Genomic DNA, 17,073 nt, shown 5'->3' with positions numbered 1-17,073 from the left:
TTCAAACTTTGTTACCAGGCAAGACTTAACAATTATTTATTTATTTATTTTTTAAAGGTTTTATTTATTTATTTGATAGGGAGAGCACAAGCAGGGGGAGCGGCAGGCAGAGGGAGAGGGAGAAGCAGGCTCTTCGATGAGCAGAGAGCCCGATGCGGGGCTGGATCCAAGGACCCTGGGATCATGACCTGAGCCAAAGGCAGAAGCTTAACGACTGAGCCACCCAGGCACCCCGAAGTCTTAACAATTATTAAATAATTGGTATCATACAGACCAGATCTGTGACTACAGTGCAATTAAGCTAGCAACTGATAAAAATATAACTATGAGTAATCATAGAATGCTTCAAAAGACCTTTGCTTCAAAGAAGAATTCATAATGGAAATCAAAGTATTTTTAACTGGAAGATGAGAAGAATACTACGGGTCAAAATTCGGGGTTGGGAAAGCAGCTAATGAATGTATAAATGCTTATATTAGGAAAAAACCCCTGAAAATTAGCTAAATGTTGAAGTTAGAAGATTCAAAAAAGGTGCAAAAATAGATTCAAAGAAAATAGAATAGTAGTAATAATTTCCTGTTATTAGAGAGGATCAGTAATGACAAATTTTGGCTTTTGTAAAAGCTAGTAATGTTGATAAACATATGGTAAGATTGACTTAAACAGAAGAAGAGAACAGTGTAAATAAACAATCTCACAAATGGAAAAGCAGATGTTGTAGATACTAAAAAGACAGTATTATGAACTAACATGCTAAAACATTTGAAAGCTTAGAGGAAATTAATAAATTACTAGACAAATATAACTTACCAAAACTGAATTTGAAAAAATAGAAAGGCTAAATAATCCTAGAATTTTTAAATAAAATAAACCGGTAGCCAAATATTTCTCTGAAAGGGAGGTCTGGCCTGAGGTGAGTTTATGGGCAAGTTCTACCAAACATTCAAGAAAAAGATAATTTCAAACTCGCATAAATCCTTCTGGGGAATAGAAATGCGTGTTATAAAACTCTAGTAAGTTCAATACAAAAAGTGTCAAGAACAATAAGAGAAATGGAAATTGTAGGCCAACGTTAGGAATATACATGTAAAAATCATAAAACATGAGCAAGCTGAATCATCAATGTATTAAAGAGATAATACATTTTGAACAAATTGGATTCATCCTGGAATTGCAGGGCTGGTTTAACATTGGAAAATTTACCACATTAACAGATTAATGCTGAAAGATCATATCACATACAGAGAAAGTGTGTTAAAATGTTTAATGTCATGTAAAAAACTGTTTAAGAAATTGAAATAGAAGGGAACTTTCTTAATATGATAAAGAATATTTACAAATAATCTACAACAAACATCACTGTTAATGGTGAAACGTTGAAGTATTTTTTTTTAGATTTTAGAGCATTTTCAGCTCCTGATTGCTGTAAAGAAATAAAACACACCATGAACTTAGGGTTTAGTGGTGTCCCCTGTGAGCCTTAAAAAAAGTGAACAAAGTACCCTTTTATTTCTTTCCCTTTGTGTACATAGCTGGGAGGGGGCTAGCTATGGAATTAGGCTGTTTGTAGGGTCCTTTAACAACCAGTTTGGCAGTGCTTAGAAACCTGTGGGAAGAGGGGAGGGAGCTTGTGACAAGGGGTGCGGGAATGGATACAGGACAGAGACCTGCCAGTTGAGAAGTGGAGTGGGGCACCTCTGACCAGGGCCCTCCACGCCTCACCCAGGCAGGGTGCTGAACTGCTTTGAAAAGCTGGCAGTTTGGGTCTGGTCCAAAGGAAGAGGAGCTGTGGCCCTTCATACCCCATCCTTGCACTGTGTAATTCTCGTCACTTAAAACTAGTGGACAAATGCAAAGGGAGCAGCTTTCTTTGAAATCTTAGCTTTTAACTGGATTTGGTTTCTCAACTTCTAGGGATACCTGGGTGCAGAAATCCCCAAATGCGTTGTTAAAAGCCATGAGATGCAGGACGCAGTTTTGGAAACTTCTCCCCTATGCCTTCCCTTTTTTTTTGTTTGTTTGTTTGTTTTGTTTTGTTTTTTAAGATTTATTTACCTATTTTAGAGGGGGAAGGGGCAGAGGGAGAGAGAATCTCAAGCAGACTCCCTGCTGAGTGCGGAGCCCCATACGGGGCTTGATCTCACAACCCTGAGATCGTGACCCGAGCCGAAATCATGAGTTGGACACTTAACCAACTGAGCCACCGAGGCGCCCCTGTGCCTTCCTGTTTCTAAGCACTTATTATTTTATGAACATTACTGTCAGAGCCTATTAATTATCTCTTTTATCTCCCAGCGAGGCTTCAAGAAAAGGAAATCAGTACTTCTCCATAGAAGTTAAATGCTATATTGCTAATGGGAATTAGCTGTGCTTTCTCAGGGCTATTTTAATTCATAATTAAAGACGAAGGGATTGGGATATTAAGGAGGGGTTGCCCATAATCCTTATGAATAGAGTGTGGAATATTAAAGGCTGGAAGCCCTGAGAGAGCATCTCATTCACCACCACCCCTTTTTTGTTACACAGATAAGGCAGCTGAAGTACAAGGGAGTGAAGAGATTTACCTGACAGTTTAGTTAGAGGTAGGGCTGGTTTGCACCTCTAGCCTCTTAACTTCCAGTCAGGCATTTTCCCAGTGCCCTTTGATGCCTTACTACATCCTGTGAACTAGTTACTCCTTTTCCAACAGCAGGGTGACTTTATGCATTATGTTTTAATTTCTGGCTATCGCCTTCTTCCCTGTTGTTAGCAATTCGGAGAATACACAGGTCTCTCAGACAGTTTTCACAATGCTGCCTGGCCAGTAAACTTGGCCTTGGTGTTCCTGAACTTGGTCCAAGTAGCTCCAACTCAAATTTCATTGCTAAGAAACCTCCCACCATTTGATAACCAGAGGACTGACACTTTACTCTGATCCCTTGCAATCTGTCTACTTCAAAGCCTCCTGGCTGGAGGAACAGGGTATGCAGGTTTTTGAAGTAACATTTCATTTAAGCCTCTCCTCCTGCCTCCTCTCCTTCATTGATTGGCCCCTAGTGGAGTTGGATTGAAGGGTTGGGGTGGGAAGAATAAATCTTCCTGCCTATCACGAGTAACACAGCTCTAAGCTCCTTCCATGGGGAAGCAGAGAGTCAGGGAAGGAACACTGCAGGACAGAGTATAGCCTTGGACTGGGCCAGTGGATTTGGAGTCAGAAGACATGGGTTTGCAACCTGTTGTTGCCTATTAACCTCTTTGAACTCATGCGTAATAATCAATGACTCCTAGGGCTATTGTAAGTGTCAGTTTTTTCTTTTCTTTTCTTTTTATAATTTAAATATTTATTTTAGAGAGAGAGAGAGTGCGCATGCACAAGCGGGGGAGGGGGAGGGAGAGGTAGGGAGAATGTCGAGTGGATTCTGCACTGAGCACGGAGCCCACCAAGGGGCTCCATCCCAGGACCCCGAGATCGTGACCCAAGCTGAAACCAAGAGTTGGAAGATTAACCGACTGAGCCACCCAGGTGCCCCAATAAGTGTCAGTTTTTTAAAAAGGCAAGATATAAATGGAAATATTGTATAAACCATAAAGTGATTTGCAAATAATATATTATTAAGAGAGAATGGGAGGAATGAGAGTGGGAGTGGCAGTTCTTATGGAAGAGGTGTGCCAAAGGAGAATGGGCTGTGGTGGTAGCAGTTGCAGTAGGTAAAGAGGTAGAGGTAGTAGTCAGCATATAGTAGACAATCCCTCTACTTAAGGGAGAGAGAGGAAAAAAAAGCAACCACATGGTTGGATCTAGAGAGTGTAATGCTAAGCGATATAAGCCAGTCAGAGAAAGACAAATACTATATGATTTCACTCATATGTGGAATTTAAGAAACAAAAGATCAGAGAATAAAAGATACAAAAAAACAGACTCTTAACTATAGAGAACAAACGGGGTTCCCAGAGGGGAGGTGGGTGGGGGCATGGGGGAAATAGGGGATGGGGATTGAGAGTACAGTAATCATGATGAGCCCTGAGTAATACATGGAATTGTTGAGTCACCATATTGTACACCCATAACTAATTTAACACTGCATGTTAACTCTACTGGAATGAGAAGAATTTAAATATTATATATGTATGTTTTTGTGTGTATATATATATATATATGTTCATGTATATATATATAATGTTCCCTTCATCCTGCAAAGTTCTTTTAAAGATTTTCCTATTTCTTTTGATTCCTTTAGCATAGTATTAGAACTCTGATTTCCATACATGAACTTGAGTAGTTATCTTTTTTTTTAAAGATTTTATTTATTTATTTGGCAGAGAGAGTGAGAACACAAGCAGGGGGAGCGACAGGCAGAGGGAGAAGGAGAAGCAGGCTCCCCGCTGAGCAGAGAGCCCGATGCGGGGCTTGATCTCAGGACTCTCAGATCATCACCTGAGTCGAAGGCAGACGCTTAACCGATTGAGCCACTCAGGCGCCCTCCTTACTGAGTTTTTGGAGTGTGGAGTCTTTGAGTAGAGTTAATTATAATTTCTTTTTCAAATTACATTTATTTTATAGAAATATGTTGATATGGCTATCAATATATTGTTAGTTGTTGATATGGTATCACAATATATTAGTAAGTTACTAAATAAAAAAAGCAGATGATTGAAAAATAGTAGGGCCTGATTTGTGTTTTAAAAAAAGAAAATAGGCCACAGTGTCCATGGCAGTTGTCTCTGGGTGGTAAGTGATATCACAATGTATGTTTTTTGAGCTTTTCTGTGTGTTTCAAACTCTAAAAATGGATAAAAATAAATTGTTAAAGGTAAATGCATTTATATAGCATTTCCTGTAACTTTACCATCCACTAAAAAAAGAAAATTCCTTTTAAGCTTGTTCTGGAAGCAGAATCTGAAGCTAGTTTAAATAGCAATCAGTTACTTCCCTATATAATGTTTCTTAGTCACAGTAAGTTATTAATTTTGTGAATCATTGCAAGGATTGGGTATCTATATGTTTTATAAAGAGTTCTAAATGTAACATGTATATTCCACAGACCTCTTAGGAGGTGGAGTGAGCATTTTGTAAGTCCCAAAGGAAAGTTGAATTAATTTTTAAACATCTCTGCTTTTGCTTGAATATTTTTTTTAAAGATTTTATTTATTTATTTGACAGAGAGAGACAGCAAGAAAGGGAACACAAGCAGGGGGAGTGGGAGAGGGAGAAGCAGGCTTCCTGCTGAGCAGGGAGTCCGACGTGGGGCTCGATCCCAGGACCCTGGGACCACGACCTGAGCCGAAGGCAGACGCTTAACGACTGAGCCACCCAGGTGCCTCTGCTTTTACTTGAATATTAACCAAACAACTTCAAATTGAGTACATGGTGCAATGGAAGCACATCTCTAATGTAATCTAAATTGGTATTTTTTAAAAAATCAATTAAGTATATTTTAGTAGGTATTTTCACATATTGTGTTCACACAAATGGGACCATGAAACACTCAAGGAATCCCTGCTTTGAGACTCCTGAGGCTAGGTTTCCTGCCAGCTTTATCTTAACAGCTATGCTCTCTTGCAAGTTATGCATCCTTTTTGGGCCTCAGATTTTTTTCTGGCTTCACCATGAGAGGTTTAGCTTAGCCAATTTCTAGGGTTCCTTTTAGTCACTTCCCCTTAGTGAGGACTGTGTCCTTGGATTATCTAAATCTGGTGGAAGCCAAGATCGGGTTTATTGTACAACTCTCTCTCTGCCCCAGCCCTACTGATTCCATTAATCTCCACCTCCATCATCTCTAAATTTTGAAATCATTTGCTCTGATTCTAGAGGTCAGAGAAAGCCCTTTCTTCCTTCAGTTTCCATCAGGCAGGAATCCAGGAAATGGGGCATATAAGGAAGGCGTCACTGATGTTTACTAAGGGCCTGCAGTGTGTGCACAGCCTAGGTCTGGCACTCAGAGGCAGCTTACAGCCTTCCCCTGCCCTTCAGCAGCAAGCAGATGCCAGGAGAGGTAAGACGTGCGAGCAATTAAGCAACATAAGGAGGCAAACAGCCTGGAAGTCATAGGGTTCAATTACTTATACCTTTGTACTGTAGCTCAGTCCTTTACATTCTCTCTTAAAACACACCCCCAGAAGAGTTTCTTCAAGGAGTAGAGATAATAGACATGAAGAATGGCTTTCAGCTTTGGTTGTATTTAGAAGTCACCCTGTGGAGCTTTAAAACCCACTGATGCCCAAGTCCCACCCCCAGAGATTCTGATGTAATTGGTCTAGGGTGTGGCCTGGGAGCCTGGGTTCTATGGCTTCCCAAGTGATTGATTTTAATGTGTAGTCAAGGTTGAGACCCCATGATGTAAAGCCTTATCGTAGTTCCTGATACGTAGTAGATACTCAATAATTGGTATGTAGGATTACAGTAGTTCAGCGCATGAGAGAGTTTTAGGTAAATTGGAGGGAGAGATCCTGGGGGCATTTCAGGAAGGCAGTAGCTTTTTTTGTTTGTTTGTTTTTTTGTTAAGATTTTATTTTTTTAAGTAATCTCTACATCCAGTGTGGGTCTTCAGTTCATGGCCCTGAGATCAAGAGTTGCATGTTCTACTGACTGAACTAGCCAGGTGCCCCAGGAAGGCAGTGGCATTTTAACCAGTCCTTAAAGAAAAGGGCAATGATTACAGTGTGAGCAAAAAGATCTGGAAGTTGGAAAGGTGGGTCCATAGAAGACCAGTGCTCAAGTATCTCAGTATTACATACATCTGTGTGAGTTTGTATTTCTGTCTTCAAAGAGTTGAAGGTCTTAGTCCTCACTGAATGTGTCCAAGGATGTTATCTATATTCATTCTCTATTGCTGTGTAACAAATTACCCAAAATCTTAGTGTCTAAGGCAACAATAATTATCATCTTTCATTATTTCTGTGTGTCAGAAATATAGATGGGGTACAGAGGGGATGGCTTGTCTCTGTCCCTCTGTATGTGGAGTTTCATCTAGAGGATTTGAAGACTGGAGTTAGAATCGTTTATAGATTCATTCACTCACATGTCTATGGTTGATGTTGGCTCTTGGCTGAGGGCCTAGCTGGTGCTATCAGTTGGAACACTCATATCTGGGCTTTCTTACATGGTGGTAGCTGGATTCTCAGGGTGAGCATCCTGAGAGAGATAGCGAGCCAGGCAGAAGGTGTATCCTTTTTATGGTCTAGTTTTGGAAGACTCATGACATCAATTACAACTGATTTTGTTAAAAATGAGTCACTGAGTCCAGCCTATATTCAAAAGAAGGAGAATTAGATTCCACCATTTGAAGGGAGGGAGAAATGTACAAGAACTTATAGGACATATTTAAAAACTACCATACTGGGGGGTGCCTGGGTGGCTCAGTTGGTTGAGTGACTGCCTTCGGCTCAGGTCATGATCCTGGAGTCCCGGGATCGAGCCCCACATCAGGCTCCCTGCTCAGCAGGGAGTCTGCTTCTCCCTCTGACCCTCTTCCCTCTCATGCTCTCTCTCATTCTCTCTCTCTCAAATAAATAAATAAAATCTTTAAAAAAAATAAAAATAAAAACTACCATACTGGGGCACCTGGGTGGCTCAGTCGGTTAAGAGTCCCACTCTGATTTCCGTTCAGGTCATGATCTCAGGGTCATGGGATCGAGCCCCGAGGCAGGCTTTGTGCTCAGTGGGGAGTCGGCTGGAGATTCTCTCTCTTCCTTTCCCTCTGCCCCTTCCCCAACACTCACCTGCATGCACTGTCTCTCTCTCCAATAAATAAATCTTAAAAAAAGAAGAAGACCCCACCATATTGTATAACAGTCTAGTTCCTTCTAGCCTGTTATGGCTAGAATCTTGGGTTTGGAATCCGAAGCTATGATTTCCAGTCCCATTGCTACCCTTTCCTAGCAGCATGGGTGACTCACTTATGTTAATATTCTCTTCTTTCCTTCTTCCATCTGGTTAAGAGGAGGCCATGTGAGAGTCAGGTATGTTCATGTGCTTTGCTAACCATATACAAATGCACATTATTTTTTCATCTTCTGGTTCCACTAACCTTTCCTGGATTGAGAATGAACAGAGTGCAAAAGAAAGAATGACACAGGAAACCATAAGATCAAGTGAGTAAGGAATAATGAGCATAAATACAAACAGGATTCTCTTTAATTCCATGAAACTCAAAGTATTTCTAATATGAATAATCAGGGCACCTGGGTGGCTCATTCGGTTGAGCATCTGCCTTTGGCTCAGGTCGTGATCCCAGGGTCCTGGGGTTGCGTCCCACGTTGGGCTCCCTGCTCATCAGGGAGTCTGCTTCTCCCTCTGCCTCTGCCCCTCCTCCCATGCTCTCTATCTCTCATTCTCTCTCTCTCTCCCTCCCTCAAATAAATAAAATCTTTAAAAAATATGAATAATCAATACACTTTGGTAGAAAATTGGTACTATTGATCACACTGAAATTATTTCCAATTCTTGCAAAAAGGTATTATTAAAAATACAGATGTCCTGCATTGGGCTCCCGGCTCGGCAGGGAGCCTACTTCTCCCTCTCCCACTCCCCCTGCTTGTGTTCCTGCTCTCGTTGTCTCTCTCTGTCAAATAAATAAATAAAAATCTTTAAAAAAAATACAGATGTCTTTGGGGTGCCTGGGTGGCTCAGTCAGTTGAGCATCTGACTGATTTCAGCTCAGGTCATGATCTTGGTGTCCTGGGATCGAGGCCTGCATCAGGCTCTGTGCTCAGTGGGGAGTCGGCGTGAGGATTCTGTCTCCCTCTCCCTCTGCCGCAACCCCCACTTGTGCATGTGCACACACACTCTCTCTCAAATAAATATTTAAAAAAAAATAAAGATGTCTTTAAAATTGCATGTATGTATATGTATTTTATACATACACACATATACATACATACATACATACATATGTAAATGCATAGAAAAAGAACTGGAATGATACACACCAAACAAAAGTGGTCATTCCAAGAGAGGGGCATGGAATGAAGAAGAAGGGTCTTTAAATTTTTAAGGATTTTTGATGAATTTCAGTGTTGACTTTAAAAAAATTAATGAACATATATAACTACATTATATATGTAGTTTTTTTCTCCTTTTTTAGAGGAGAGCTCTTTGTAGTATTCAGTATTGGGTGGGAGGGGATATTGTCTCCAATAATCAGCTGTTTGCTGTCATCTTTTACATTTGGATCCGTAGGTGATTTTAACTTAGATTTGTGGGACTCATTCTTTTTAAAGATTTTATTTATTTGAGAGAGAGAGAGAGGGAGAGAGAGAGAGAGCACACAAGCAGGGGGAGCAGCAGAGGGAGAGGGAGAAGCAGGTTCTTTGCTGAGCAGGGAGCCCGACGTGGAGCTCGATCCCAGGACCCTGGGATCGTGACTTGAGCCAAAAGCCGGCACTTAACTGACTGAGCCACCCAGGCGCCCCATCTTTAGCCTGAGGAAGTAGGAGTAACAGCCCGACTTCGCTAAGTGGGAGTGAGGCAAGGAGAAGTGGGAGTTGAGGCACAAAGCCAGAGAAAAGGTAGGGTAGGTTGGAGTCAGGTAAGATTGTTGCTGGAGAGGGTTAGGAAGGAGCCTTTGAGCCAAGGAGAAGCTCTGGCAAAAGCTTTGGGAGTCTTCACCAATTATTCCCTGGATGAATAGACAAAGTTCTGATTATTTCTTTCACCGAGTGTCTGACTTCATCCTGGAGTATCTTTACAAAACTCTAGATTGTTCTAATAGGACAGACAACAAATCGTTTCCCACCTGTGGGTTTTCCTTCTTGCCAGCCCCGCTTGGTGTTGCCTGGCCTTACTCTGTGACAAGAAAAGAAGCTGGAATTCTGAAAAGTTGCTTTAGCCAAATCCTGTGAACAATGGGGGCCTTGTTCAGGGTTTTGCACATCAGCTTTTGGAGGAGTTTAATTCATCAGCTCAGATCTCTGCTTTTGAAGCTCTTGCTCTAGTTAGCATCGTGTTTCTCTATGGAGGGGCAAGCCTGATGGAGGGGTAGGCACTGCTTCTTATTCACCCAGCTTGAGACATGTGCCCAGTTCTACTTACACCAAAAAGTGCAGTGTGGGCTGATGCAGGCCTTAATGGTCCTGAATGGACCACCAGTGAATCCAAAAGAGGGAGATGAGCTTTGTTACTGTGTTTGGCTTATCCATGGCTACATGGACACTGTTAAAATTTCTAAGATTTCTGTGGATTGATTGCATGGTCTACCAGAGGGGTACTGAGCCAAAATTCAGGAACTGGGAATGATGGTCACCTCCCCTCCTATAGATGAAATTTCCTGAGAAGTTATCGGCTTTGGCTGGTTTGGGTCCTGGCCACTTACTCTCCGATGGTAGATTTATTCCGCCTTTAGATGGCAATAACTGAGTCCCGAAAGGTGCTGTTTGAAAAAGCTACCGTTTTGGTGCGTTAAATGATATTCTACCCTCTGGGAAGACTTGTGGGAAATTTCTTAGGACTTAGGGGATTCCAGTTCCATGTATGGAGAAGTTGTATGCCGCCTGTGTTGCCTCATCAAGCTGGGTAACCGATGCATTATGTTACCAGGGTGAGCGTGTGGCTGCCATTTTCTTCATTTTTGTCTCATTCTGTTTCCCTCGACAGAGCAATTTGGTTTTGATGCTGTGCCAGAAATCTTCTGACAATGAGCTACTGGAACTTGGAGAAAAGAAACTGTGTGCAGTACCGCAGGCATTTTCTGGTGGACAACAGTGTGTTTCATGGTGAGCTGCCTTTTGTATTTGTGGGGCTGGAGCTTTTATTTTGTTTCTGACAGCACTTTTATTCTAGCACTTCGGATGCAAATATGGTGTCATCGTCGGGTTGATCCAAGAGCTTGAGTTAACTTGTTTATGGATAATTTGCCTGAGAAGCCCCACTTATCTCATCCCCTATAGGTGTAAGCAATGTGCCCACCCCAATAACCATAATGGTGTCACCACTATCTTCCTTACAAATTAGTTTAGATCAGTGCCTTTCCTCTTTTATGCTGTCAACTCCAATAATATCCCTTTCTGATGTCTGAAATTTTGGGGGGCTCGACCCATAGTAAATGTTCAGTTAATATATGTGGGTCATCAGTCAGTGCTTGTTACCAGCATGCTGTGTGTCTACTATCAGGCCACATATAAAAACAGAACAGAGCCATTCACAGCACTTACCTATCATACTCAGGGTGGATTACTGCAGCCACAAATCAGAAAGGAATCAATACTTCTCATTTTTCCTGGCAAACTAAGATGATTTGCCTTTACCCTGCTGGGGTGTGTGTTTTGTGATATAAAGTCAGGGATAAGTCTGTCAATCCCGCTATCAGGATACCCTTGAATGAAATTTGTTTAAGAGTCAAAGATTTACATGTGGCCCGGATTTTTGGAGTAATCTCCATCAGAAGCCAGGGGAATCGTAGAGGGTAGACAGAGAAATTTCCCAGGGATCAAAGTGCCGTTTAACAGTCCTATAATCTAAGCTGCCTTAGATTTTCCAAGCTTAGTGTTTCTTCCCCAATTTGGTGATAGACTTACACTTTATTATTGCTTTCAATTAAGTTTAAGATAAACTCAGCCTTACTTACTTTATTAAAGTACTTCAGAGGTTATAATTTTTTTTGTTCCACATTCATTATGCTACCCCACTACAGGACTTTCCTAGGTAAGGCGTACTTTATCTTACTACAGGTCAAGAAAGGGAAGCAGAAATGACATGACTAGCCCAAGTTGACCTAGTTAATTATTAGCAAGGTCAGAACTAAAATTTCTACCTCTACCTTTCCAGACTGGCTCTTCTGGCATAGCAGTGGTGAATGCAGGTGAATATCTCCTTAGGGAAAGAGACAGGGGAGTTGTGACCTTACCCTGTGACCCTGAGTTCTGCTTTATTTTGTGAACCTTAGCTAAGGGTTCTGATCATTGCTTCATCTCTCTCTCTCACACAACATTTGCTTTGGGGTATTTTCTGTTACAATTTTTTATTTGTAATAAAAGAGTAAATATGATACGTGAAGAAACACAGGCATTAGAAAAACTAGCTGTATTTTTTCAAGTTTTATTTTGTGCCTGTTTGGACAAAGTTCAGATTTAAATGCCTTCATATAGTATTTTAGAATGCCATTGTCCAGAGATCTCAGAGGCTTTAATGATTTAAAAACAACTTTCTATGTATTTTTATAGTTGTATTATACTTAGTATATTACTATATTATGCTGAGGGCTTGATGAACACTCGTATTGCTTTCTTTCAACACCTTTGCAATTGTTATTATTCATTCTGTTTCACAAAGAGGAAGCTGAGGCTCAGGGAGGTGGTGAAATGGTGATCTAAATTTCAAACTCTGATCATTCTAACTCTAAAATGCCATCATTTCTTTTATTCTAGGCTGCTATCTCCATTTCAGGAGAGAAATTAGCACTCAGGCTTAAGTTCCATTCAGTAGTATTTGCTCTGCTATTAACTAGCCTTTGCTATGATCTGGAGCAAATGGTATAATCCTTCAAGAGCTCCATTCTCTCCTTGTGAAATGAGCATGCTGGTCTTGATGATTTCGAGGTTGTTTCTAGTTCTAATACCTGAGATTCTATTGGAGTACTTCTGAGAATTAAAATGATGGGATTTTGTGAGCTACCTTTTTGCTGAACACGAGATACACAAGGGGGCAGTAGAATACTTAAAATATGAATTGGTTGCTGACATGTTAGAACTACTCTTTTGGAAGGAATTAGAGATACCAGATTTTCCCAAGATTAAAAGGATTAAAGCCAATTAGAATTATGATTTTATTCATTTATGATAAAGCAATAGCTTTAAGTATTTCTGATAGTGTAAAATATCATTTTGGACTTCTTTGCCTAAGGATATGTAATTCAGGAAAGAATGATGCCTCTACTCTTCCTCTTTATTTACCTCTGCAAAAATGAATGTCTGTTAAGATAGGAACTTACTTAACTTAAATGGAGAGCTGTGAGAAGTCTTGGTATATTTTAAGCCAAGGGAGCTCTAGTGATAATATCTTTGTAGAGGATTTCAGAATGTGCCTGAGAGAAGAAAGAGGGCAGGACCTGTTGAGTCAGAAATGTGGGATATCTTTTGGAAAAGGCTTCTGGAATATGGGATGTGCATTTGGATGCTTTTTCCCTACTCTCTTGGCTTCTCCCTGTCTATTTGATAATTCTTCTCCTATAACCAAATCAATGAAAACAAAAAGAGAAATCTCTTCTATTGCAAACAGAAAAAAAGCCCACTTCTGCTGCAAGATAATAGACTTTTAGACTATGCAGACTTCCCTGTGCAAATTGTGCTGGTCAGACTCTTTACATACAGATTTAAGCAGTAGTTTGAGGAGAAAAGAGCTACATGAAAATGGACTATGTGGGCTACAGTGATCAATAAAAGTAAAAATTACTTTTTTTTAAAAGTAAAAAAGTAACATTCGTAACAAAAGTAACAAAAAAGTAAAAAGTAACAGTTGTATACTGTTTCGCAGTTCATAAAACATATTCATACCCTCATTTTCTGAGTATGGAGGTGGTATGTTTCATTACCCACAATCCCACAACCCAAAGAGAAACACTGTTAATAGTCTGTTTCTGTCTAGTGTTTTATCTTCTCTTTCGTCTTTGCAACAGTCCTAATGGTAAGATTGGAATAGTGGGAAAACTTAGGAAATGATCTATATTGGCTGACAAAATGACCTGGTTGAATTGACATAATTTCTGTTCAGTGATGTGAGGAACCCAGATAGGAATTATGAAAAGCTGTTTCTTATTTCCCACTCATCTGTCCTTTGCCCAGATTTTTAGGGAATCTATTGATCCAAAGGGATTGTGCACCTACTGAAGAAGCCAATCGCTGAGGTTTTTTGTACTTGGCTTTTATTCACCTGCTGTTTTTGAAATGGGGGGGGGGGAACTGGGGCAAAGATGATTTGTGTTGTATGAATCTTGTTTTTTTTTTAATATTTTCTTTTTAAGCAATCTCTATACCCAATGTGGAGCTCAAACTCATAACCCTGAGATTGAGAGTTACATGCTCTACTAACGGAGCCAGGCAGGTGCCTCTGAATCTTATTTTAATAGATTGTACTTGCATGAGTTATTATTATTTGAAAATTACCTACACTGTGTCCTGTTTCTCTTGCTTGTAGTGCATTGTGGTGTTTTTTTCTGACCTGGGACGGATTCTTAAACCAATAAACAGTGTATTTGCAATTAATATATACATTTTTTTATGCACTTAGTTTTTCCACACATTTGAGTTCCTTAATAGAATAAATTTAGAGATGACTTAATTTTTGTTTTCATGCACTGTTAATTATAATTGTGATGTTGGAAAGAATTATTAGTTGCTTTCCTATAAGTTATTATGGTATCATCCCAACTTATATTGAAATTTATTTCTGTTGCTCTCATGTTATATTGAATGTTTCTGAATGACCATCACAAATCTAGAGTAGAAAGGTTTTGAACTGAATTATGAGTCTCTCTTACTACCTAGGGATAAAGTGAAGCATAGTTCTCTTATTAAGTGTGTAATACGTTTTTTCAAAAAGTGCCTTATATGTACTTTTACTTTGCCTCAAGCAACCCTCTAATGCAATGGATTCATTTAGTTAATTGATTTAATGAGTTACTTTCATCTGACCTCCCTTTCTTGGCCTGAGGCCTACTTGGTGATGTGAATTTAGAAACTTGACTACCAATCTGTAAAAGAAAGTAGGCTCGGATGGGGTCCTGGAGACTAGTTCTGTTCCTAGTTTCACTACTAACTTGTGTTGCCTTTGTCACCTTTGGGGATCTTCAGTTTCCTTCTTTCTAAAATGAGGGTTTCACCAGCTTCCAAAGTTCCCAGTAGCAGTAACGCTTGAGATCTTTGTGTCATCAGACATGAGGATGGGTATGTAGTGAATGAGAGTGTCCTACAGTCCAGAGTGTAGGATGGAAAGGCGGGCAAATGGGGATCAGGAGGAGGTAAAATTGTAAACTTTGTAGTTAGCTTTGCACTGGCAGAACGTTACCTTTCTCTTTAGGGAGAAGGTGTGTGTGTCTGTGTGTGCGCATGTGCGCACAAACATGCACGCACCTATAAACGCTCATGAGTTCTCCTGACCATGGAGAGACCCGTAATTAGGACTGATAAGCAAGCTTTCAGCACAAATGTCTTTATATTCAAAAAAGAAGAATGGACAAGTTCACTCCCCCTACACTGGAATTCCATCTTTACTGGAAAAAGAAGGAAGAATGCCAGATCCTGCCTGGTAAATATGAAAGGACAATGAAATTACACAGAAGTGAATTATGATTCTCATTAAAGAGGCTGTTTTATTAACATGTTTTGATTTTAGCAGCAGCTTTAGGGGTTTGGGGGCACTACTAGATTTTATATTAGTGTTATTACTGAGCTTAGCTTTTCCATCCAATGATTGTATAAACATCTTCTAGGTCCAGAAAATACTAGTACACATAGAATTACTATTAATGCAGTGACAGTCAAAATTTTGCAAGCTTCATTAAGATGAAAAGTATTACCTCTTGGGAGCGCCTGACTGGCTCAGTTGGTAGAGCATGCAACTCATGATCTTGGGGTCATGAGTTCAGGCCCCACATTGGGCATAGACATTACTTAAAAAAAAGTATTATCTCTTGGAGAGTAACTCTGCACGCAAAAAACGTCAAGCATGAGTTAAGAGAGAGGGTGGGAAAAAAAAGTAGACCATAAGGGAGAAAATGTATTGAGTCATTTAAATTTTATAAATTGTAATAGAAGTAATTCTGGAAGCAGCCTCGCCCAGTCAATTCCTCTTTAGCCCTCTTCTCAAGTCTCCCCTCCCGCATCCCTCACCCCCAAAGGATGGCCACCAAGGCAGAAAGCATCTAGTGAGGTATTCTTTCGGGTCTATGATGTTCTGGTGCACCTTGCAAATATGCCAGTGGCAGTGAAGGCCTGGGCAGAGCAGGTGTGGCCTGACCTAGGTGTGGCACCTTGCAGGGGCTGCCCTCCAGCTGGGTTGCCTTAGGTGACTTCTCCCTCTAAGATCAAGTTGCCATGTCAGCAAAATGCTGTGACTTAGGACAAATGACTTAAACACTTCTTTCTAAGTGCTTGTGTTTAAAAACTTTTTATTTTATTTTTAACCTTCTCTCCTCATCCCACTTTTAAACAGAGGATAATTGGAGAATTTGCTGTTAATTACCTGACAAAATTGATTTATGCACTTTCCTCTTCCCATTGTCTGAGACAAATTACAGCCAGCCTTACAAAAGTGGCTACTTATGTACTAGTTATAACACAAAGGAAATAACCTTTAATATGAGCTGGTATGAAACAAAACGATTCTATAGCTTTTTGGGAACATGTGCTGTTCCTTCATTTCCTGCACTTAGAGAAAAATTCTCAAGGAAAGCCTCAATGAAATGCTATTTACTTTATGTTTTGAAATTTGAGGTTCATTTCTTTTTTGTCCTTCTCTATGATGGGCATTCCATCTGTGGCTGGTTCATGGCGTATTCTCAACTGAGGGTAGCATATTCAAGAAATTGTTTAATTTTTCTCCAACGAATGATTTTAAAAGTACTCTTTGCAACATTTTGGGTGGATTCTGTAACTTTCTGTCTACTTTTTGGTTATTGAGGGTCTAATCTAATTTAAGACATTCATCTCAAACGCCTTTGTGTCCCATCTCCTTCCTGGCCCCTAGCACAGGCCTGAGCTGCCTGTTGGGGGTTGAGGGTGGAGGCTCAGGGGGCTCTGCTGTACATCTTCCCCTTGAGGAGGAATTCAGGCCTGGCTCCTCAGATTTTGGTACAAGGAAGAGAGATGGGGAAGCCAAGTTCTAGAAGCCACACCTAGGCACCTGGTTTGTATGTCAGTGGTGGCGAGGTGACCCAGCCTCCCTCTGGGTCCATCCTCTGTGAATGTGTAATTGGCGCCTCACCAAGGGACTCTTTTGGAGAGGGCCTGCTGTCTCCCTCCAGCCCCACCCATTGTCCCTTCCGAATTCCCTCGGCTGAGGCGTGGCTCCCTTGCCCCGAGGACACCTGGGCAACTGTCTGGTCCCTGCCCTTCTCTTATCTCCGTGTTTGTTCACAAGGAGTTTGCAGACTGCTGTGGGCTGTG

The 17,073-nt window shown here is 40.6% G+C and overlaps 1 protein-coding gene across 4 annotated transcripts in view; it reads left to right on the top strand.

Moving 5' to 3' along the window:
- PLCH1 (phospholipase C eta 1) overlaps positions 1-17,073 on the top strand; it is a 201,259-nt gene that overhangs the window by 19,492 nt on the left and 164,694 nt on the right. For all 4 annotated transcript variants that reach the window (XM_027586973.2, XM_027586971.2, XM_027586976.2 and 1 more), the window contains exon 2: positions 10,571-10,689. In XM_027586973.2, coding sequence (XP_027442774.1) covers positions 10,611-10,689 — 79 coding nt within the window. In that variant the 5' untranslated portion in view covers positions 10,571-10,610. The remainder of the gene's footprint in view (positions 1-10,570; positions 10,690-17,073) is intronic.

The sequence above is a fragment of the Zalophus californianus genome, chromosome 1 (genome assembly GCF_009762305.2).
Source record: "Zalophus californianus isolate mZalCal1 chromosome 1, mZalCal1.pri.v2, whole genome shotgun sequence".
Taxonomy (NCBI): Eukaryota; Metazoa; Chordata; class Mammalia; order Carnivora; family Otariidae; genus Zalophus; species Zalophus californianus.
Note: the sequence above shows the minus strand (reverse complement) of the source record. Positions and strands in the feature narration are given on the sequence as shown.